Consider the following 23,365-nt stretch of genomic DNA (forward strand, 5'->3'; position numbering starts at 1 on the left):
TTTCTTGTTTCATGATAAACTAAAAAATGTATAGGTTCAGATTCAGATAGGTTGAGAAAAGCACTTTAATTCTGAAAAAAATTAGAAATTTTATCAGATAAAGCGATAGTTCACCCAAAAATGAAAATTGTGTCATTATTTACTCACCCATGTTGTTCTAAACCTGTATGAGTTTTTATTTTATTTTGTTGAATACAAAAGAATTTTTATTTTGATAAATAATAGGCGCATAGTTTTGTTTTTTCCTACTATGTAAGTCAATGGGTACCATCAGCTGTGCGTACCATAATTTATCAAAATATCTTATTTTGTTTTCTACAAAATACAGAAACTCATAAAGAGTACAGTAAATAATGACATAATTTTCATTCTTTGGTAAAATATCCCGTTAAAACTAATTTTTGAGCATCATAGTAGCATGTTTTTCCAGTCATTTATTTCTTCATGCTTTAAAGAGATAGTTCACCCAAATATGAAAATTATGTTATTTACTCACTCTTATGTTGTTACAAACCCGCATAAATTTCTTTGTTCTGAAAGGAAGATATTTTGAGAAATGTTTGAAACCAAACCGTTCATGTACCCCATTCACTTCCATAGCAGGAAAAAATAATATGGAAGTAAATGGGGTCCAAAAACGTTTTGGTTACAAACATTTCTCAAAGTATTGTCTTTTGTGTGAAATTTATACAGGTTTGTAACAACATGAGAGTGAGTAAATGATTACATAATTTTCCTTTTTGGTTATTCCTTTAAAACTGACTAAATGTAACTCTACACTGGCATCTATGAATAAGCAAATTAGTCCCCGCCTCTACTTAGTCGCACAGCTCCGACCATAGATATACATATGCATATAAACTTTTATTTACATTTCAGACAGACACCTTTACATGTACACCTGTACATACATTTGAGGTTTACTTCCTTAAGAGAAAGACAATTTCAAAAGACAAAAACACACACTTCACAGTAAGGATACAATTATAGAAATAGCTATACAGGCACATGTACACCTGTACATACAGTACATTTAAGGTTTACTTCCTTAAGAGATAGATAGTTTTAAAGGACAAAAGACAAAAACGTACACTAGGAAACAATTGCAGAAATAGCTATACAAAATAACAGGCTTACTTTTTAATTAACAAACAATTTAATGCATCCTATAAATAAATGCATCTAATAAATAAACATTACAACCATTCTATAAAAATATATTGGTAGCTACAATCAATCCTAATTGAGAGTTCGGTCTCAAGATCTTATACCATAGTTAAAGATCCTCTGTGTGTAGATGGGTTTTCAATACAGAAGCTTGTTTCTGGCTCATTCTCCTTTTGCTGGTTTTCTTGGATCTGCGCAATCTGTTGAAATTTAGGCAGAATCAGTTAGAAAGCTGTGCAACTGTTGCTTAATTTTTACCCAATTTTGTGTTTGAAGCACTTACTGACCCGAGTTCGTTTTTTATACTTTTTGAGCTCTGTATCAGCATACGCCACGAAATGGATTAATGTATAGATTCTGCAATAAGGAAACACAATAAATCATTCATTTAATTGTGTTAATTGCATAGCGCATGTAAGTTTCTGAAACAATCGAAATAAAACTTTCTTTGCCAATAAAAATCTTGACTGTAATTTGATTCTTGAGTGCACACACCTGTGGTAAAGCATTGCAAAAAACTGCATTAGAAGCAATATTGCAAAGCTGAGTAGAAACATCAGTCCAATTGGATCAAGAAAAAATGTTTCTGTCTGGGAATAAGTCCCATTGGGATAGACTTTCGGGATCCTTATGGAGACTGTGTCACCAATAGCTTGAAGAAAGAATGTTGCCACTAGCCAAAGTGCATTGCAGAAGAAAAAAACAAATGTCACCTGTATGGAAAAATAAGAAATTAAATTAATTATACTTATTGTTTATATCAACAATATTTGTTTAAGTTCATGGATGAATCCATTCTGATGTTTGCTTTAAGTCACCTTATTTCTCAGTTCTCTCAGCTCATCAGCGATTTTGTCTTGCTCCTCTTTGTTCTCTTTAAGGGGCTCTAGATACTTTTTCTGCAGTTTTTTCCAAAATATACATTCATCCTGCAACATGTAAGAAAAGGCATGTCAATGTATTTAAAGATTATGTACTAACTGCTAGGCCATGGATCTAATGAAGGATTAATCTTACCACAGGGAGTGTTGACTCATCCAAGTCATATTTCTTTTGCAAATGACTAATCCATAGTGAATCTTCTGTATAAAGAAATTAAACAAAGGATTAATTAGCTGTAGACATCAATAGCAGTTGAAATATTTCAATGAGTATGAAAAGCATACTGTGTACTTACTTTGATCAAAACTAATGGAGTCCTCTATTGGCCTGCAGTGTAAAATACATTATAATAATTATTAGTACTAGTAAAAATAATGGTAACACTATGGTACGCCTATATGCATGGCGGAGTATAGAAAGTTTAATGCGCCATTAAACAATGTCTATGTAATTGTATGATAGACATGTTTATACCTTTCTTTTTCAATGGGAGCTTCAGCGTGTGGGATTTGCGTCAGTGCTTTGTTTTCTACCACTAGTGTCTCCTCAGGTGTATCTTCAGAGAATCCCAACCATGGACATTTAGAACCTAAAGCCTGCATGACCTTCCTAAAAGCACCGACTGCTGCAGTTTTAGCCTTGCCACCGGTTTCACGAGTACCCCACGAGACATTGTTCATGTTGACTATGGAGTAAATGATTAAGAGTAGATAACCACTGGGAATGCTGAGGAAATATACAAATCCATAGATGACCAGTGAGAACTCCTGAGGGTGTAGAACAGCCGTGATGAGATACATCAGCACCATGCTAATAAGAAACAGGCCACTAGGGGTCAGGAAGGTGTCTTGCACTATTATATCACCTGTGGGAGTTGAGATAAGAAGAGAAAATATATGAATCTATTTTAAAAAAGACCTTTGTTATGCCCTGTACCCGAAATATATTAACACAGGGAGAAACTGTACACAGAATCGTTCAAGTCTTCAAGAACAGACAAAGATATATATATATATATACAGTATATTTTAAACAAAAGCTGTTACCTATGATTGAGAGAGCTGCTCCTGCCATAATAAATGCGTAAAATACACTCATTAATGCTGCAATTGTAATCTGAGTATCAGATTTGAGTTTAAAACACAGTAACAGGTAGATAGCAGGGGGCACTACGGCCAAAGCAAGGGCTCCATTTTCATTCATTTTGAAGATAAACACAAAGCATCCTGGGTGATAAACAAATCACATTAAGAGAGATGTTACATAAACACAAATGAAAAATTCAGAATCTTTTAAGAAATGAATAACTCTGAACTTCACCTGCTATCATCAGACAGATAGTGGCAGGGCCCAAAACAGATGCTGCCATGCTCATAACCTGGTACAAGATGTAAGGTTTTGAGATCGAGCTGTTTCTTTGTGATGTCAGTCTTCCTGAGCCCAAGAGGTCAATGGTGTTGGCCATGGTTGAGGGTCCCCAGCGTCTGCGCTGGTTGTAAAATTCTTTAAAATCCTGTGGAGCGTTTGTGTAGGCATCAGATGCTGCGCAGTACTCCACCCTCCATCCCTGCTGGAGCAGCAGAGTGCACAACCAGCGGTCCTCACCTGACATCACACCACAGTAAGGTTAAAGTAGTTCACAGTGACCTGATGGGTACAGTGCTTATCAATAATAAAAGTTACCTTGATCATATTGAACGTGGTGGCTGGCCTCACTGGGTTTAGTTGTGTATTTTTTCATGACGTTGTCGTCCATGAGTGCCGCCCCTCTGAAAAGACTGAAACATCCAGGACTGCACAGGACGCAGCCGAGCACGTGCTCTGCAGACTTTTGCAGCCAGTGGCCTACAGCGTATTCAAACTTCTGATACCACACCATGGGCCCTTCAAGCACAGTAAAATTATAATATGGATTAAATTAATTGTTTCACTTCTACAGTTTTTGAATAAGCATGAATTAAAAGCTCAAACACACAAACCATGATGTTCGTGGATGACGTTTAATGCTACAGTATAAAGTAAGCCAACAAAGTGGCAACCATGCGAATTAAAATGTATATAAAGACAATTTTTCAAGTAATAAGAAAGCAACTAAAACATTATGCAATATCTTATAATTTTAATATTTTTTCCCTCATTTTCTTCCCCCTGGCTTTATGTATGTTTAGTGTTTATTGTATTGTTGTGTTATTTTGACTGTCTACCTTGGTCTTATGTAAACAGATTTCATTATAATTAAAAAGTGGCAACCATGCGCCGCTTTGCAGATTGATCAGCGTATGACATTAGGCTTGTTTGAGATGAGCAAATTCTGCGCAGAATCGATCACCGGTGATCCGCGCAAGATGCATGTCGGTTAGAAAAGTGTCCGACTTACGTCCGACTTGCTGTGATGTCACGCTGACGTGTGCAAAATAACTCTCGCGATGGAGAGGCGGGCTCGTCGGATTCTACAGCCGAGCGCAGTTGCTCTCCACCGACTGCGTTGACGAAAAGCACGATGGGAAAAGACTTGCTGACGACACAGCTTAATGCTCATTGGCCTTCTAAAAACTCTAATTCCTGTAGTAGTTTTTATTTTAATTCAATTGTTCTTTATGACATTTATATTTTTATGAATTCCTGTAAACTTCTTTATTGGTGTTGATTTATTTGTACTGTGAGCTGTTTATATTTCACACAACAGAAACGAATTTGTATTACCACTAGATTTATTCATCCCAACATTTACTAAGTAACCTTTTCCAGTAACGAACAGTTCACCTTCGTTGATTCTCCTTATAAACATCTTTATGTAAATGAATTTATTGGTATTTAAGTTGCATCTATTTAATCCGCGATAAAATACGCGAACGTGATCTCTGCCTATGCTGACGTTTGTAGTCGACTGGACTGCGAGTTTGGTGAAGTGTCTGACTTAAAAGCTCTTTTTTCACTCCTCCCCTTACTGCAGCCGTCTGTTCTCGTCTGAATTTCAGGCAAGGCAAGCTGCATCTCAAACAAGCCTAATGTAGTATCGCGAGGTTATGATCGCGATATTTTGATGTCATACGCCGATTGGTCTGCGCAGCGGCGCGTGAAGTAAAAACGTATGAGTTCTACAGCAGTAAAAGCGGACACCGAAGCTAACGCGAACACACAACTCTACAGAGAGCGATACTAACTACACAGTTTAAACAGCGAATTTCTCTAAATTCAAACACTTTTGGAATCATTCGGGATAAAGTAAGTACACAATGTAAACAAAATTATAGCACTGTGCTAGCTTTGGATATTTTATTGCAAATAGTGTGCCATAAAGTCACAGGTACAAGTACAGGTACCTATTACTGTTTACATATTCTTTCATAAACCACAAAGACGAGAGTAAAATGACAGCTAACTAGCTGTACATACAGGTATAGGCTTAAGTTACTTAAAATGTTTAGAGAGTAACGTTACCCGAGCCTGTCGGGTGAATTCTACCACAGGCAGCTCCAACATCTGGGTAAAGTTTCAGTCTGTCAATTAATAGCATGACTGCAGATGGCTGGAAATCAGTATCACCATCCAGAGCCAATATGTATGTGTTCTCCTTCTCTCTCTAAAGAGTATTGAAACACGCTTTTAGTCCCTGACAAATAATATTTTTTTTCACAATAATGGGTATAAAATGAGGTCTGTATTCTAACCTTCAGTTTTTCTTTAAGAATTGCAGATTCTGCACCTCCCTCGAACCTCTTGAAGTACTTTCTGTTAAGTCTCCAGCCAAGAATGTAATACAAGTACATTATCTGCAAACACAAATGATAAGTGAATAATAAAATTGGTGCAAAATAAATGTAATATATATGACCACTCCAGAATTCCTATAACGCGTAACTCAAATCAAAGTCGAGAGGACACATACAGTTAGCATGATACTACTGTACCTTGTTATTAAATTCAACCTTAAAGTAATTTTACCTGAGACCATCTTTTCTTGTGACGGATCTTTGTCTTGTCTTTAAAATGAACCATCATCAGGTTGCCTTTAGGGAGGGTGTATTCCAGACGACCTCCATACGGAGTGCTTATGATCCTCTGACGGGGCAGCTTCGGGATCTTCTCGAAAATACTTGGATTCTCTACACTGAAAATGCTAATGAATGCAAACAAAGATTTTTGGATCAGTGTTTTGCAGTACACACAGATGGATTAGATTAAGGATAATCCTTACGTGTAAACTTCTTTAATGACTTCCACAAGAGTTTCAGCATATTCATTTGCAAGTCGCTGATTTCCGACTTTCTTGAAGGCGTCATCAAAATAAATATGGAATTCAAACTCTTCACTAGTATTTGTGCTGGACTTTGGTCTGTATTTATCGAGCCTGGTAAGACAATCAAACAGTACTGCTATTAAAATTTAATTGACAAAAGCTGAGTACTGAAAGTGGAGATTACTGTATGTTTACCTGAACATAGAGATGATAATCTTCATCATTTCATCATAGGTCTCATGCCACATTGTTGCACACGGAAACACTCTGATGGTTTCTTTTACTCTGAGGACAATACGTATTCAAAAAGTGAGCCATTTTAACTCATTAAATCAAAGTAAAAGTCTTTGCTTCAGGAAGAAAACTTACCGTTTCACCTTGTGTCTTTTTTTGATCTCAAAACGGGTGTTCAGCAACATGGACTGTTCCAGAAATGCTCCCTCATACATGCGGCGCACAAACAAATCTTTTGTCCTTTCTATTCGGTTGATCTTCAGGTACCAGGCATAAATTGTACTGAGAATGAGTCCCAACCACCAGCACAGAGCAGAGCTGCCCATGCATGCCAGTCCTTCAGTTGTTTGGTTTCTCACAATGTTTCTGGCACAAAGAGTTCTTTTCACATCCAATATCATCAGTTCCATAAATTTGGCATCAGGCGTCTCCTGAACGTTCTCACAGTAGGTTGTATTTTGATTAGACCCAAATGGCATAACTGCAGCTGGAATCAATGCCACCACCAAAACTGTGACTGATGCCAGGTACATGGGCATGACGAAGCTGCGCCGCATGGCATGCATTTTGCAAGCCACAACCACAAACCAGCGACACAGGGCGGAGGACGCAATCTGGATTGCCACCAATGCAATCACAGCTGTATCGCCAGATAAAGTTACTGATTCCCATTCCTGTCCTGATAGAGGAACATAAGCTCCAAGGACAGCCGCAGTAACCCCAATTCTCATCAAACTGGAGAGGATGCAGACCACATTTTGAGACTTGACTATGTCTTCACAAACGTCTTTTAAAAACTTGACATCGAACAGTGTACTGTAGTTCTCCCACCAGTTCAGAGAAACTAAGATGGTTCCTAAGATGGCAAGCCCGACTGATATTTTTAAATGAGTAGTGCTTTCTTCTGATACCAGATAGCTGATTGCAAAAAGGATGTAACCCAGGATGATGAGAAGAATGGAGCACACAGGTATTATTATAAAGCGCTTCATGTCTCCTGCAGTGCACTGAGCAAACACTTGGAAGACTGCGGACAGGATGCTCACACTGTTCAGTATCATTACATTAGTGACAATGTCAAAGTGTGGCATGGCAACGACTGCTAGGATTGCAGCTCCAAATCCTACCAGGAACTCGACACCAAGCACCTACAGTAGAAGAAAAGATTGGGGGTCTATGAAAAATCATATGATCAGGTTGGATTTTTTTTTTTGCAGGACAGTGGCCCTCAAGTACCTGAAATGCCCACCCCTGATTAAAGGGATAGTTAACCCAAAAATGAAAATTAATTCAAGTCGTTATTTACTCACCTTCACGTTGTTACAAACCTTTATTCATTTCTTTGTTCTGCTGAACACAAGGAAAGATATTTGTAATAAAGCAGGAGACAGAAGCACCACTGATTTCTATTGGAGAATTAAAATACCACTATGGAAGTCAATAGTGCTCAGAAATGGTTTGGTTACAATCTTTTTGTGTGTTCAGCAGAACAAAGAAATTATTTGAAACTATAAGGCATTTAACAACACGAGTGTACGTAAATGACGACAGTAATTTTATATTTGGGTGAACCATCTCTTTAAAACACTTCACAATACTGGATTGGTGTAATAAATTTGCTTAGCATTGTACATCAACAATGCTACTAAAGTAAATACAGTGGTGTGAAAAAGTGAAACAAATTTAAATATGAATCAAAGATAACACAAGTAAACACAATATGCGGTTTTTAAATTAAGGTTTTTATTATGAAGTGAAAACAAAATCCAAACGCACATGGCCCTGTGTTAAAAAAATGCTTGCAAGAAATCACTTAAATAGGACCTGCCTGACAAAGTGAAGTAGACCAAAAGATCCTCAAATGCTACACATAATGTTGAGATCTAAAGAAATTTAGGAACAAGTGAGAAAGTAATTGATATCTATCAGTCTGGAAAAGGTTATAAAGCCATTTCTGAAACTTTGGGCGTCCAGCTAGAGCCATTATCCACAAATGGCGAAAACATGGAACAGTGGTGAACCTTCCCAGGAGTGGCCGGCCGACCAAAAATACCCAAAGAGCGCAGCGGCGACTCATCCAAGAGGTCACAAAAGACCCAACAACAACATCCAAAGAACTGTAGCCCACATTTGCCTCAGTTAAGGTTAGTGTTCCTGACTCCACCATAAGAAAGAGGCTGGGCAAAAATGGCCTGCTTAGCAGAGCTTCCAGACAAAAACCACTGCTGAGCAAAAAAGACATAAAGGCTTGTCTCAGTTTTGCCAGAAAAAATATTGATTATACCAAAGACATTTGGGAAAATACTCTGTGGACTGATGAGACAAAAGTTGAACCTTTTGGAAGTTGTGTGTCCCATTACGTCTGGGGTAAAAGTAACACAGCATTTCAGAACCAGAACATCATACCAACAGTAAAATATGGTGGTGGTAGTGTGATGGTCTGGGGCTGATTTGCTGCTTTAGGACCTGGAAGACTTGCTGTGATAAATGAAACCATGAATTCCACTGTCTCCCAAAAAATCCTAAAGGACTATGTCCGGCAAACTGTTTGTGACTTCAAGCTGAAGCGAACTTGGGTTCTGCAGCAGGACCATGATCCAAAACACACCAGCAAGTCCACCTCTGAATGGCTGAAGTGGAGTGGCCTAGTCAAAGTCTTATTAAGATGCTGTGACATGACTCTGAAAAGGCAGTTGATGCTCAAAAATCCCTCCAATGTGACTGAATTAAAACAATTCTACAAAGATGAGTGGGCCAAATTTCCTCTACAGCGCTGTAACAGACTCATTATTGCAAACGCTTATTGCAGTATTGCTGCTAAGGGTGGCCCAACCAGTTTTAGGTTTGGATTTTGTTTTCCCTTCATAAAAACACTTTAGTTTAAAACTGTAGGTTGGGTTAACTTTTGTTATCTTTTATTAATATTTAAAATTGTTTAATTATTTGAAACATTAAAGTGTGAAAAAAATGCAAAAAAAAAAAAAAAAGGAAGGGAGACCAACACTTTTTCACACCACTCTATGTACATGTTTTATGATTAATTGCCACCTGTTCTTAGGATAATAGTAAGTTCTTAAAATGATACTTTTTGCTTACACAAAAAGCAGTTCTTGTGGCGGGCACAACTGCACTTTTGAAAATAAACTTCCACATGCTCTTAATGAAGAGGAGAACATCCGACCCAATAAGAACTAAACCAATGCCAAGCAGAGCCTTCGGTTTCTCTTGTATACTGTAAGTCTGGTCATTTCCAAATGTTATCAGAATTAGAAATGTTGTCTGTTAAGAGAAAAACAGAAAAACAGTTACAAGGCTATTTTCTTATATTTGATATAGTTAAATGTAATTCCTTCATCCAGAAAATTATAAGACAATGATTAACAAAGCAACACACTTTACTAAGCAATGCTAATAAGAAGACAAGTAACCCGACGACAGCACACGACAGCCATTTCAAAAACTGCACTCGTTTCTTGGGCTTTTGTTCATTTTGAATGATTGGGACCTCTCTGCAGGCGTCCCACGACTCCCTGTTTTTGAAAAATAGGAAAATGTTTCAGAGTTTAATTGATCGGGGAATGTGTGAGTACCACAAATAGTTATATTTAAGAAAGAGTATATGAAAACATTTAAGGGGAAAATATATTATTTTAAGTTTTTGTTGTTGTCACACTCAGTTATATGAATACAAGTTAAATAGAATCTGGTCAGTACCGCACTGTCCAAAATATATACAGAAAAAACTAAAACATAAGTTAAAATATAATGTAAAGCTTAAGAAAACAAGATTTTCTTTTAAAAATGTTAAATGTTAAACACTTTTTAAAATAAAGCTATTAAAAAGAAGATATCATAGAACAACCATTATTGTTACAAAGGTTTTTGATGTAGAAACCTTTTTTAATGAAAATAAACTTTTGTGCAACAAAAAGGTTATGTGGATGTTCTTAAAAAAAATAATTGTTGAATCTACATAATTCAATGATGATGAAATAAGTTAACCTCAGAGATTTCATGTTAAGTTTATTTTAAGAAAACTTATTTCAACCAATGTCCATAATTAAATTACATAGATTCAACAACAGCGTAAAAAATTACTTTTTGGAAACCTTTAGATTTTTTAAGGGTAACAGTTTTCAATTAATGCATTTAAAACCTAATTTTAGTTGCATCATGTGTGTCTACTTTTGAGACTTAATGTTTTAAATGTTATTCAATTGTTAGAAATAATAAATTGAATAAATTATGAATCTTACTTTTTTTTTATAAATTAAAGATAATATTCAAATATAAATCTTTAAAGAATTCAGTACCTGAATTCATTCTTCTCTTCGTTTTCCATAGTAGTGTTCTGTGAAACAGCAAAAACTTTGGATTATCAGAGCTTTTAAATAAGAATGGGCGGGATCACTTGCCTACTTATATTATAGTTAATTATATGATGTCATGATTAACATTTTTTACTCAGCTTTGGTTTTTTTTACATAAAATGTAATAACTGTTTAAAACCGGTCCAAATTTTTTTTTTAAAGATTAGTGTATTTTTATTTTTGAAAGATTTTAACTTTTTTAGTAAATACATGTGTTGTGATAACTTATGAGACATTTTTATAAAAATAAATGACTACAGCTGGTGGCTGTTTTAAATGAAAGGTTAAATATAATAGGTTAAGTATTCAGAATTTGATTGGCTTTAAAAATAAGTAACAGCTGAAATGTGAAAGGAAAACTTCAATTCAACACTCACTACCATGTAATTAATTATACATAATATTGTGTTTAATATAATATTTACAATAATATATGAATACTTTATATTTTTCTATTGTCTAGTTTCTACTAAAAAGTAGAAAACTATGCAGCCTAGCTGCATAGTCTCAATATAAAGGAAAACAAAGGTATTTAATTATATTTAAGTACATGTTGTAATGTTTACTACTAATACTAATAGTTTGTAAGGTTGAAGAATAATAGTTTTCATTTGTTATGTCAAGAAAACAAAAACAAAACTTTGGTCTATATATAAATTACCTTTAATAACATAGGTGGAGGAACTGGTATGCATGTGACTCAATCTACTTGGGGCTAATAATTAAATGGCAATCTTTAAGGTTTTGTTGTGCGTAATTGAAGCTGGACAGTACCTCATCATGCAACATACATCAAACAGTTTCTTTCACAAAATGCCATGAAAGGTTACTTAAAATATCTCGCAAAACTAGACAAATAGAAGACAAAATTGCTTGTCATGCAGTATGTCACTCAGTGTGATTTTAGTGTTAAAATTGCTTTTTGTTTAATGACCTTAAACTTAAACTGTTTGACACGTTCTCACGATTATGTTGCTGACTCCTTAAATTTCATGATAAACTGAGGAATGTGGTTTCAGATAGGTTGAGAAAAGCACTTTAATTCTGATTTTTTTTTTATTTAAAAGATATTTTGATAAATTATGAAAAGATTCTGCTGCCAGTACATATTCACTTCCATAGTATTTCTTTAAGTCAATAGGGTCAACTGTGTGCTTACCATCATTTATCAAAATGTCTTTGTGTTCAACAAAATAACTTATACAGGTTTAAAACAACATAAGGGTGAGTAAATGATGAAACTATTTTCATTTTTGGGTGAACTGTCCCTTTAAATCATAAGGCATCATAATGTGTTTATTGTCCCGTGACAATAATTTCTTCATGCTTGAATGTTACTCTAGTCTACACCCTTGCCTTATTTAGTATACCTGGATCTATGAATATGCAAATTAGTCCCCGCCTCTACTTAACCACAAATCTCAAACCATAGATATGAATATGCACAATGGCATAAACTTTTATTTACATTTTTTACAGATTTCAAGAGGGGCACCTTTACATGTACACCTGTACCTACATAGGAGTGGTTTCCCAGACAAGGAAACTAAGGACAAGGCCTTAGTTTAATTAGGAAATATAACTAGTTTTAACAAACATGCCTTACTAAAAACATAATTTGTTTACATTTTGAGGCAAAACCAAAGGGCACTGGTATATTTTAAGATGGCAGTGCAAGTTGTATTTAGTTTGGACAGCTCTAACATTTTTTTAGTCTAGGAGTACTTTAATCCCTGTCTGGGAAACCACCCCTCAAGGTTACTTCCTTAAGAGAAAGGCAATTTCAAAAGACAAACACACAATTCACAGTAAGGATACAATTACAAATAGCTATATGGGCACATGTACACTGGTACATACATTTGATGTTTACTTCCTTAAGAGAAAGACCGTTTTAAAGGACAAAAGACAAAAACGCATACTTTAAAGTAAGGATACAATTTCAGAAATAGCTATAAGGGCACATGTACACCTGTACATACATTTGAGGTTTACTTTCTAAAGAGAAAGACAGTTTCAATGGACAGAGACAAAAACGAACATGATACAATTGCAGAAATAGCTGTACAAAGTAACAGGCAAATTTGTTTAATTAACAAACAATTGAATGAATCTTATAAATAAATGCATCTAATAAATAAACATTACAATCATTCTGTTCCAATTATATTGGTAGCTACAGTACAATCAATCCTAATTGAGGGTTCGATCCCAAGATCTTATACCATAGTTATAGATCCTCTGTGTGTAGATGGGTTTTGAATACAGAAGCTTGTTTCTGGCTCATTCTCCTTTTGCTGGTTTTCTTGAATCTGTGCAATCTGTTGAAATTTAGGCAGAATCAGTTAGAAAGCTGCAACTGTTGTTTCATTTTTACCCAATTTTGTGTTTGAAGCGCTTACTCACCCGAGTTCGTTTTTTATACTTTTTGAGTTCTGTATCAGCATACGCCACAAAATGGATTAATGTATAGATTCTGCAATAAGGAAACAAAATAAATCATTCATTTAATTTTGTTCATTGCATAGCGCATGTATTATATTTAAAAGTATGTGAAACAATCAAAATAAAACTTTAATTGCCAATAAAAATCTTGACTGTAATTTGTGTGTACATTCACATACCTGTGGTAAACCATTGCCAAAAATTGCATTAGCAGCAATATTGCAAAGCTAAGTAGAAACATCAGTCCAATTGGATCAAGAGAAAATGTTTCAGTCTTGGAATAAGTCCCATTGGGATAGACTTTCGGGATCTTTATGGAGACTGTGTCACCAATAGCTTGAAGAAAGAATGTTGCCACTAACCAAAGTGCATTGCAGAAGAAAAAAACAAATGTCACCTGTATGGAAAAATAAGAAATTAAATTAATGATACTTTTTTATAATTTTTTCAAGTTCATGGATGAATCCATTCTGATTTTTGCATTAAGTCACCTTATTTCTCAGTTCTCTCAGCTCATCAGCGATTTTGTCTTGCTCTTCTTTGCTCTCTTTAAGGGGCTCTAGATACTTTTTCTGCAGTTTTTTCCAAAATTGACATTCATCCTGCAACATGTAAGAAAAGGCATGTCAATGTATTTAAAGATTATGTACTAACTGCTACTGTAGGCCACGGATCTAATAAAGGCTTAATCTTACCACAGGGAGTGTTGCCTCATCCAAATCATCATATTTCTTTTGCAAATGACTAATCCATAGTGAATCTTCTGTATAAAGAATTTAAACACAGGACAGTTCATTAGTGTAGACATCAATAGCAGTTGAAATATTTCAATGAGTGTGAAAAGCATACTGTGTACTTACTTTGATCAAAACTAATGGAGTCCTCTATTGGCCTGCAGTGTAAAATACATTATAATTATTATTAGTACTAGTAAAAATAATGGTAACACTATGGTACGCCTATATGCATGAAGTATAGAAAGTTTAATGCGCCATTAAACAATGTCTATGTAATTGTATGATAGACATGTTTATACCTTTCTTTTTCAATGGGAGCTTCAGCGTGTGGGATTTCAGTCACTGCTTTGTTTTCTACCACTAGTGTCTCCTCGGGTGTATCTTCAGAGAATCCCAACCATGGACATTTAGAACCTAAAGCCTGCATGACCTTCCTAAAAGCACCGACTGCTGCAGTTTTAGCCTTGCCACCGGTTTCACGAGTACCCCACGAGACATTGTTCATGTTGACTATGGAGTAAATGATTAAGAGTAGATAACCACTAGGAATGCTGAGGAAATATACAAATCCATAGATGACCAGTGAGAACTCCTGAGGGTGTAGAATAGCCGTGATGAGATACATCAGCACCATGCTAATAAGAAACAGGCCACTAGGGGTCAGGAAGGTGTCTTGCACTATTATATCACCTATGATTGAGATAAGAAGAGAAAATATATTAAACTATTTTGAAAAAGACCTTTGTTATGCCCTGTACCCGAAATATATCAAAAACTGTACACAGAAATGTTCAGGTTTTAAAAACAAACAAAGATATATATATACAGTATATTTTAAACAACAGCTGTTACCTATGATTGAGAGAGCTGCTCCTGCCATAACAAATGCGTAAATTACGCTCATGATTGCTGCGATTATAATCTGAGTGTCAGATTTGAGTTTAAAACACAGTAACAGGTAGATAGCAGGGGGCACTACGGCCAAAGCAAGGGCTCCATTTTGATCCATTTCAAAGATAAACACAAAGCATCCTGGGTGATAAACAAATCACATTAAGAGAGAGGTTACATAAACACAAATGAAAAATTCAGAATCTTTTAAGAAATAAATAACTCTGAACTTCACCTGCTATCATCAGACAGATAGTGGCAGGGCCCAAAACGGAAGCTGCCATGCTCATAACTTGGTACAAGATGTAAGGTTTTGAGATCGAGCTGTTTCTTTGTGATGTCAGTCTTCCTGAGCCCAAAAGGTCAATGGTGTTGGCCATGGTTGAGGGTCCCCAGCGTCTGCGCTGGTTGTAAAATTCTTTAAAATCCTGTGGAGCGTTTGTGTAGGCATCAGATGCTGCGCAGTACTCCACCCTCCATCCCTGCTGGAGCAGCAGAGTGCACAACCAGCGGTCCTCACCTGACATCACACCACAGTAAGTTCAGTAGTAGTTCACAGTGACCTGATGGGTACAGTGCTTATCAAAAATAAAAGTTACCTTGATCATATTGAACGTGGTGGCTGGCCTCAGAGGCTTTGGTTGTGTATTTTTTCATGACGTTGTCGTCCATGAGTGCCGCCCCTCTGAAAAGACTGAAACATCCAGGACTGCACAGGACGCAGCCGAGCACGTGCTCTGCAGACTTTTGCAGCCAGTGGCCTACAGCGTATTCAAACTTCTGATACCACACCATGGGCCCTTCAAGCACAGTAAAATTACGGCTTAAATTAATTGTTTCACTTATACAATTTATGCATACACGTGAATTAAAAGCACAATATGTACATCTTGCAATGCGCCGCTTCGCAAATTGATCAGCGTATGACGTCAAAATATCAGAGTCGCTCTCGTGATATTTTGATGTCATACACCGATCGGTCTGCGCAGCACCGCTTGATAAACGTGGTGGTGATTTCTACAGCAGTGAAAGCGGACACCGAGGATAACGCAAACATAACTCTGCTGACAGAAATACTAACTACAACGTTTTATATTACAATTTTTTCTGAATTCAAAGATTTTTGGAAACATTTGGGATACTGTAAGTACACAATGTAAACAAAATTATAGTAGCCTACTGTGTGTCGTTTTCCCAGCGTTTCTGATACTAAAATCAGGGCAACATACTTTGCAAAAAGCATGGTATTGTCGATGCAGCTTCGCGATATATAATTAAATTCCTCCGTTCAGTTGCTTCTTTCGTAGTAGAACCACCTGATTCAACTTCCCCCCTTCAACTTCGCGCATTTCAACAGCGCGAGCGAGTTTCGCCAGGTTGAGGTAAAAAAGGGTTCAAAAGATGTGTATTTAATTGTGTGAGTAGGATTAGGATGCGTTTTTATACGAGACTGGATTTTAACTGGACAACGTTGGAATAATATATTGATGTGATTATTCATATAACGGGAGTTTCCCGGGAGAAATAACAAAACAGGAGGCGGGAAATATAAAAGACTCTCAGGGGAAAACGCGAGTTTTGACGGGTATGAATCCCCTGTTCCAGAGCATACATATTCTTTCATAAACTACAAAGAAGAGAGTAAAATTACTGCTAACTAGCTGTTCATACAAGTATACTTAAAATGTTTAGAGAGTACCTGAACCTGTCGGGTGAATTCTACCACAGGCAGCTCCAACATCTGGGTAAAGTTTCAGTCTGTCAACTAAAAGCATGACTGCAGATGGCTGGAAATCAGTATCACCATCCAGAGCCAAGATGTATGTGTTTTCCTTCTCTCTCTAAAGAGTATTGAAACACGCTTTTAGTGCCTGACAAATAATGATTTTCACAATGAGGGGTATAACAATGAGGTCTGTAGTTAAGCCTCTAACCTTCAGTTTTTCTTTAAGAATCTCAGATTCTGCACCTTCCTCGAACCTCTTGAAGTACTTTCTGTTAAGTCTCCAGCCAAGAATGTAATACAAGTACATTATCTGCAAACACAAATGATACATGAATAATAAAGTTGGTGCAAAATAAATGTGATATCTAATTCCATATATGACCACTGTATATTTCTAGAACACAAATCTTAAAGTAATTTTACCTGAGACCATCTCTTCTTGTGACGGATCTTCGTCTTGTCTTTCAGATGAACCATCATCAGGTTGCCTTTAGGGAGGGTGTATTCCAGACGACCTCCATACGGAGTGCTTATGATCCTCTGACGGGGAAGCTTCGGGATCTTCTCGAAAATACTTGGATTCTCTACGCTGAAAATGCTAATGAACGCAAACAAAGATTTTTGGATCAGTGTTTGCCCATCACTTTGCAGTACACACAGATGGATTAGATTAAGGATAATCCTTACGTGTAAACTTCTTTAATGACTTCCACAAGAATTTCAGCATATTCATTAGCATGTCGCTGATTTCCGACTTTCTTGAAGGCGTCATCAAAATAAATATGGAATTCAAACTCTTCACTAGTATTTGTGCCGGACTTTGGTCTGTATTTATCGAGCCTGGTAAGAAAATCAAACAGTACTGCTATTAAAATTCACTTGATAAAAGCCGAGTACTGAAAGTGGAGATTACTGTATGTTTACCTGAACATAGAGATGATAATCTTCATCATTTCATCATAGGTCTCATGCCACATTGTTGCACACGGAAACACTCTGATGGTTTCTTTTACTCTGAGGACAATACGTATTCAAAAAGTGAGCCATTTCAACTCATAAGATCAAAGTTTTTCCTTCAGAAAGAAAACTTACCGTTTATCCTTGTGTCTTTTTTTGATCTCAAAACGTGTGTTCAGCAACATGGACTGTTCCAGAAATGCTCCCTCATACATGCGGCGCACAAACAAATCTTTTGTCCTTTCTATTCGGTTGATCTTCAGGTACCAGGCATAAATTGTACTGAGAATGAGTCCCAACCACCAGCAGAGAGCAGAGCTGCCCATGCATGCCAGTCCTTGAGTTGTTTGGTTTCTCACAATGTTTCTGGCACAAAGAGTTCTTTTCACATCCAATATCATCAGTTCCATAAATTTGGCATCAGGCGTCTTTTGAATTCTCTGACAATAGGTTGTATTTTCCTTCGATCCAAAGGGCATAACTGCAGCTGGAATCAATGCCACCACCAAAACTGTAGCTGACGCCAGGTACATGGGCAGGATGAAGCTGCGCCGCATGGCATGCATTTTACAAGCCACAACCACAAACCAGCGACACAAGGCGGAGGACGCAATCTGGATTCCCACCAATGCAATCAAAACTGTATGGCCAGGTAAAGTTACTGATTCCCATTTCTGCTTTGTTATAGGAACATAAGCTCCAAGCACACCTGCAGTAACCCCAATTCTCATCAAACTGGAGAGGATGCAGACCACATTTTGAGACTTAACTATGTCTTCACAAATGTCCTTTAAAAACTTGACTTTAAACAGTGTACTGTAGTTCTCCCACCAGTTCAGAGAAACTAAGATGGTTCCTAAGATGGCAAGCCCGACTGATATTTTTAAAATAGTAGTGCTTTCTTCTGACACCAGATAGCTGACTGCAAAAAGGACGTAACCCAGGATGATGAGAAGAATGGAGCACACAGGTATTATTATAAAGCGCTTCATGTCACCAGCAGAGCACTGAGCAAACACTTGGAAGACTGCGGACAGGATGCTCACACTATTAAGTATCATCACATTAGTGACAATGTCAAAGTGTGGCATGGCAATGACTGCTAGGATTGCAGCTCCAAATCCTACCAGGAACTCGACACCAAGCACCTACAGTAGGAGAAAGTTCAGGTTGGAAAAAGTTTTTTTTTGTAATATTGTGACTTCTATGCTTTATTGCTATAGATGCTAATTTCATTTCTGACTCTGAAGGAAATTTGGGTGTAAAAAGGCGAATTCACTTTGACATTTCTCACTCCTGTTAAAAATGACATAAACGTCATGAACTCCCCACAAACGAAAGTGTGAGCGTTAAAGGGATAGTTCACCCAAAAATGAAAATTCTGTCATTATTTACTCACCTTTTTTTGTTCTGCTGAACACAAGGGAAGATATTTGTAATAAAGCAAGAAACAGAAGCACCACTGATTTCCATGGTAGGAATAAAATACTACTATGGAAGCCAATGTTGCCCAAAAAATAATATGGTTACAAACATTGCTCAAAATATGTTCCTTTGTGTTCAGCAGAACAAAAAATGAATACAGGTATGTATCAAAAGAAGGTAAGTAATGATGACAGTAGTTTTTGGGTGAACTATCCCTTTAAAGCACTCCACAAAACTGGATGGTCTTTGGTTTAATAAACTTGCTAAACACTGTACATCAACAACGCTACTACTGTAAATATGTACATGTTTTATGAGTATTGCCACCTGTTCTTATGATAATAATAATCGATCTTAATATGATAATCATTCTATCTTAAAATGATAATAATAAAAATACAATTATTTTAAAAGCATTTTAAAGTTTGCTTACACAAAAAGCAGTTTTTGCGGAGGGCATAACTGCACTTTTGAAAATGAACTTCCACATGCTTTTAATCAAGAGGAGAACATCCGCCCCAATAAGAACTAAACCAATGCCAAGCAGAGCCTTCGGTTTCTCTTTTATGCTCGTAGTCTCGTTGTGACCAGATGTTATCAGAATTAGAAATGTTGTCTGTTAAGAGAAAAACAGAAAAACAGTTATAGTGCTGTTTTGTAATGTTTGATAGTCTAGTTAAATGTAATCTGTTCATCCAGAAAAAGATAAGACAATGATTAACAAAGCAACTCACTTTACTCAGCAAAGCTGAAATGAAGACAAGCAACCCGACGACAGCACACGACAGCAATTTCAAAAACTGCACTCGTTTCTTGGGCTTGTTTTCATTTTGAATGATTGGCACCTCTCTGCAGGCGTCCCACGACTCCCTGTTTTGGAAAAATAAGTGTTTAATAGTTTAATTGATCGAGCAATGTGAAGCTGATAACTACTAAAGATCTAATGGTTATCTTTTAAGAAAGACTATATGAAAACATTTAATGGGAAAGTGTATTATTTTTAAAAAATTATTGTCAAACTCAGTTAAATAGAATCTGGTCAGCTCTAGACTGTGCAAAATATATACAGATAAAACTAAAATATAATGTAAATTGTTTTTTTCAATTGTTTAATGTATTCCAATGTATACACTTTTTTTAAAATAAAGGTGTCAAAAAGGAGAAAATATAAATTCTTAAAATAATTATTATTGTTGTAGAAACCTTTTCACTAAAAAAAACATTTGTGCAACAAAAAGGTTATGTGGATATAAAAGGTTCTTGAAAAAAAAGTTGAAAATACGTAATTCAACTGGTTCCACATGATTGAATTAAGTTAACCGCAGAGATTACATGTTAAGTTAATTTTAAGAAAACGTATTTCAATCATAATTAAATTACAACAACAGCATGACAAAGAACTTTAACACTTAAAAACTTTTAAAATACAATCTGCATTTATTATTTTACTAGGCAATACCTAAAATACATAAATAAATGAATGAAATATGTTTAACATTTAATTTATTAATTAATTTAAAAAGTGTCTACTTGCAAAATGTAATGTTTCAAATATTAAATTTTTAGAAATAATTAATTTTTTAATAAATTGCAGATATAAATAAATATTAATTCACTATAAAATTTTTAAGAATTCAGTATTCAGTACCTGAATTCACTCCTATCTTCGTTTTCCATAGTGCTCTGTGAAGCAGCGAAAACATTTGATTATTCATCAGTTGGGTAGATCAGAGCTTTTAAATCAGAAGGGACGGGCTTACTTGCAAATCCCTCATGGGACAACATCATGTCTATATTAGATGTTTTGCATAATGCAATTCATTTTGTTTATCCTTTTTTGCTTTTCCTGGATACGAGATTTTGTTTTCATGTGTTTTAAATGACCAAAGGCATTCTTTACCTCTTTAAGACAATCTATTGGATGAATACAAGGAAGAAGGAAATGTAAGAAGAAACCCCTTCAAAAATCAGCGTCCAAGGGTTTCTATTAATTCCTTGTCAAGTCAAACATTACACCACATGGCCAAAAGTATGTGGCCAGACTTTTCTATTAAACAGGTTTGACAAGCTCTTATAGTACCAGTGTGGTACAACATAATACAACAATAATAACAAGCCATGACTGCATAAATGGACTCCATGCACGATTATTTATGCATTTTATCTATACCAGGAGGGATATATCTGCCTATGGGAGATATGTGGATATAGACAGTTTTATTTGACACATGTGTTTTGCTGTGGTCACGTGCCTGGCCCGAAGTTAACTTCCGGTCTGTGCTTGTTTTTCGGTCCGGCTCACGGCTAAACTGACCTCTGGAACAAATACTTTGTTGTAAATAAAAATGTTTTAGTTTCTGAAAGACGAGGGGAGACATTAGCCTCTTTCACACAGTAATTGTGGTAAATTACCATGAATTTACCAGAATGAATTTACCAGTAAATACAAAAATGTGCTGTTCACACACGCAGTGGCGTTCCGTTATTTTACCAGTAAGACATCATTCACACATCAGTATCAAAATACCGGTAAATTCGTTGAGAAAGCGGAAGTACCTGTAGCACGCGGGAGGTCAGTGTTGTATTTGTAAACAATCCACGTCGTTCATATCCACGGTCCGTATTTTGTTGTTTTCACGTCTGTGGTAAACAGTCGCGAAGTTGCTCATGACCAAACAACATTGAATGAGACGAGATCAAACCGAAAATGCGTTTTTAACAACAGTACTGTTTGCACTTTAGGCTTCACAGAGGGCGTGCTAAGGACGTCGGCAATTCGGCGGTAAGCTGTTTTAAACAACTTTGGTGAAGAAATGTGGACGTAAACTTCAGGTGTGCTCAACTTTCAAGCAGCATGTGTGTGGAAGTGGAAACGTCAGTAAACAGTGCGGGGGTAAACGCGTCATCTGTATTAAAACGCTATGATTGGCCCGAAGCTGTCAGCACGGTCTGACGTCGTCCGTTCTAAATGCCGGTAATCCTATAATTTTCGTTCACACACAGCGCTTACCGGTAAATTACTGGTAATCTTACAACCTGTCTTACTGGTAAATTGGGAGCACTGATTTACCGGAAAGGTTCTGTTCACACATGATCTGTTAACTGCAATTTACCAGTAAATTACCAGTAAAGACTGTATGTGTGAAAGGGACTATTGAGCATGGATTACCGCCGTGCGAATTTGGTAGCCAGGCAGGAATTTAAGAAACTGTAGCTATGTATACATTCATTTTCCACACACTCTAAAATATGCTGGATTGTTTTTAACCAAGGGCTGGGTCACTATTGGACAGAACACATTGCTGGGTTAAAATTACCCAAATAATGATTTAAACTAGTGTTGGGCGATGCCCCATTGTGAGATTGTTTGATTGTCAGCCTGTGAGATTGCCAATACACGATAGTAGCAGATGGTGGGGTAATAGTTTACTTTTTATTACATTTATTTATTTGTTCATTTTTGTACTCATTCATGACAAGCCACTTGATTGGTGGACCAAAAAGAAGCTGATTTACTCTTAGGGCAACCAATGCTATCTCACGAGAATTCGCACATATTTTACATAGACTGATCTCACGGAAAGTTGTGTTACATTCACGCAAAAATTGATTCATTTATTTGTGTCCATGGCACGAAATTCTGCTTTTTCATGCCTTGAGCACGAAGGTTTTATCATTACACTCTATAAATAATTTTTCGTGTCCGTTGCACGACTTTCTTTTTCGTTTCATTTTATGTATTGTTTTCTCATCGTTTTCCCCCCTATTTTTTTAGCATTGTCGCTTGGGTTTGGGGTTAGAATCACTTTCTGGTACATTTTTAGACATCCTAACCCAAACCCCAACTCTAACCCCAAGTCCAGGCGAGAATAGTTTTAAAAACGGAAGAAAAACATGTAGAAACCAATACATAAAAGTACATTCCAACCCCAAATCTAACCCCAAGCGACAATGATTTAGAAGGGAAAAAGAAAACAATGTATAAAATAAAACAAAAAAGAAAGTCATGCCACGAACACAAGAAATTTGAAAAGACATTCATGCTCAAGGCATGAAAAAAAAGCAGAATTTCGTGCCACAGACACAAATAAATTAATACAATTTTGAGTGACTATAACATGACTTTCCGTGAGATCATGTTGATTTACAAGTTGGCAAATTCGTATTAATTCATGCGACCACATTTGTAAGTTTTCGTATGATTTGCTTTGACCCCTGTGACGTTTGGGTTTGGTGGTGGTGTTTTTTTTAATGAGAAACATACCTTTTTGCATGATTAACTTCATATGAA

General features: G+C 36.3%; 2 protein-coding genes and 1 long non-coding RNA gene across 3 annotated transcripts; 1 reads left to right on the plus strand and 2 right to left on the minus strand.

The window, feature by feature from the left end:
- Positions 1-845: 845 nt before the first annotated feature.
- On the minus strand, positions 846-10,070 carry LOC129419018 (chitin synthase chs-1; the record flags this gene model as incomplete). Its single annotated transcript, XM_055173998.2, has 18 exons — positions 846-1,367; positions 1,455-1,524; positions 1,663-1,880; positions 1,986-2,096; positions 2,185-2,249; positions 2,345-2,376; positions 2,524-2,914; positions 3,096-3,275; positions 3,370-3,654; positions 3,733-3,933; positions 5,491-5,632; positions 5,721-5,822; positions 5,995-6,169; positions 6,248-6,400; positions 6,485-6,574; positions 6,659-7,671; positions 9,620-9,802; positions 9,918-10,070. Coding segments are annotated over 18 exons (3,666 nt in total), but the record flags the coding sequence as incomplete, so codon positions are not given.
- A 2,266-nt stretch (positions 10,071-12,336) lies between these two features.
- Positions 12,337-20,774, minus strand: LOC129419017 (chitin synthase chs-1). The gene is made up of 19 exons (XM_055173997.2): positions 20,723-20,774; positions 19,809-19,944; positions 19,508-19,690; positions 17,785-18,797; positions 17,617-17,706; positions 17,380-17,532; positions 17,116-17,290; positions 16,901-17,002; positions 16,666-16,807; positions 15,566-15,766; positions 15,202-15,486; positions 14,928-15,107; positions 14,375-14,765; positions 14,199-14,230; positions 14,034-14,101; positions 13,830-13,940; positions 13,518-13,735; positions 13,300-13,369; positions 12,337-13,214 (listed from the first exon to the last, which is right to left on the minus strand). The coding sequence occupies exons 1-19, from the start codon at positions 20,749-20,751 to the stop codon at positions 13,113-13,115; spliced, it is 3,681 nt and encodes a 1,226-aa protein (XP_055029972.2). The 5' UTR covers positions 20,752-20,774; the 3' UTR covers positions 12,337-13,112.
- On the plus strand, positions 15,942-18,797 carry LOC129419022 (uncharacterized). Its single transcript, XR_012357732.1, has 3 exons — positions 15,942-16,109; positions 17,161-17,730; positions 17,829-18,797. It is a non-coding gene; the product is annotated as an uncharacterized lncRNA (long non-coding RNA).
- Positions 20,775-23,365: the final 2,591 nt, after the last annotated feature.

Source organism: Misgurnus anguillicaudatus, chromosome 15 (assembly GCF_027580225.2).
Source record: "Misgurnus anguillicaudatus chromosome 15, ASM2758022v2, whole genome shotgun sequence".
In the NCBI taxonomy this organism is placed as follows: domain Eukaryota; kingdom Metazoa; phylum Chordata; class Actinopteri; order Cypriniformes; family Cobitidae; genus Misgurnus; species Misgurnus anguillicaudatus.

Coding starts and splice junctions, on each gene's coding strand:
- LOC129419017 (XM_055173997.2), bottom strand. CDS start 20,751: ATGGAAAACGAAGATAGGAGTGAATTCAG. Junction 18,798..19,507: donor CCGCAAAAACTGCTTTTTGT/GTAAGCAAACTT, acceptor CTCCTACTGTAG/GTGCTTGGTGTCGAGTTCCT. Junction 13,215..13,299: donor AGTATAAAAAACGAACTCGG/GTGAGTAAGCGC, acceptor AAATTTCAACAG/ATTGCACAGATTCAAGAAAA.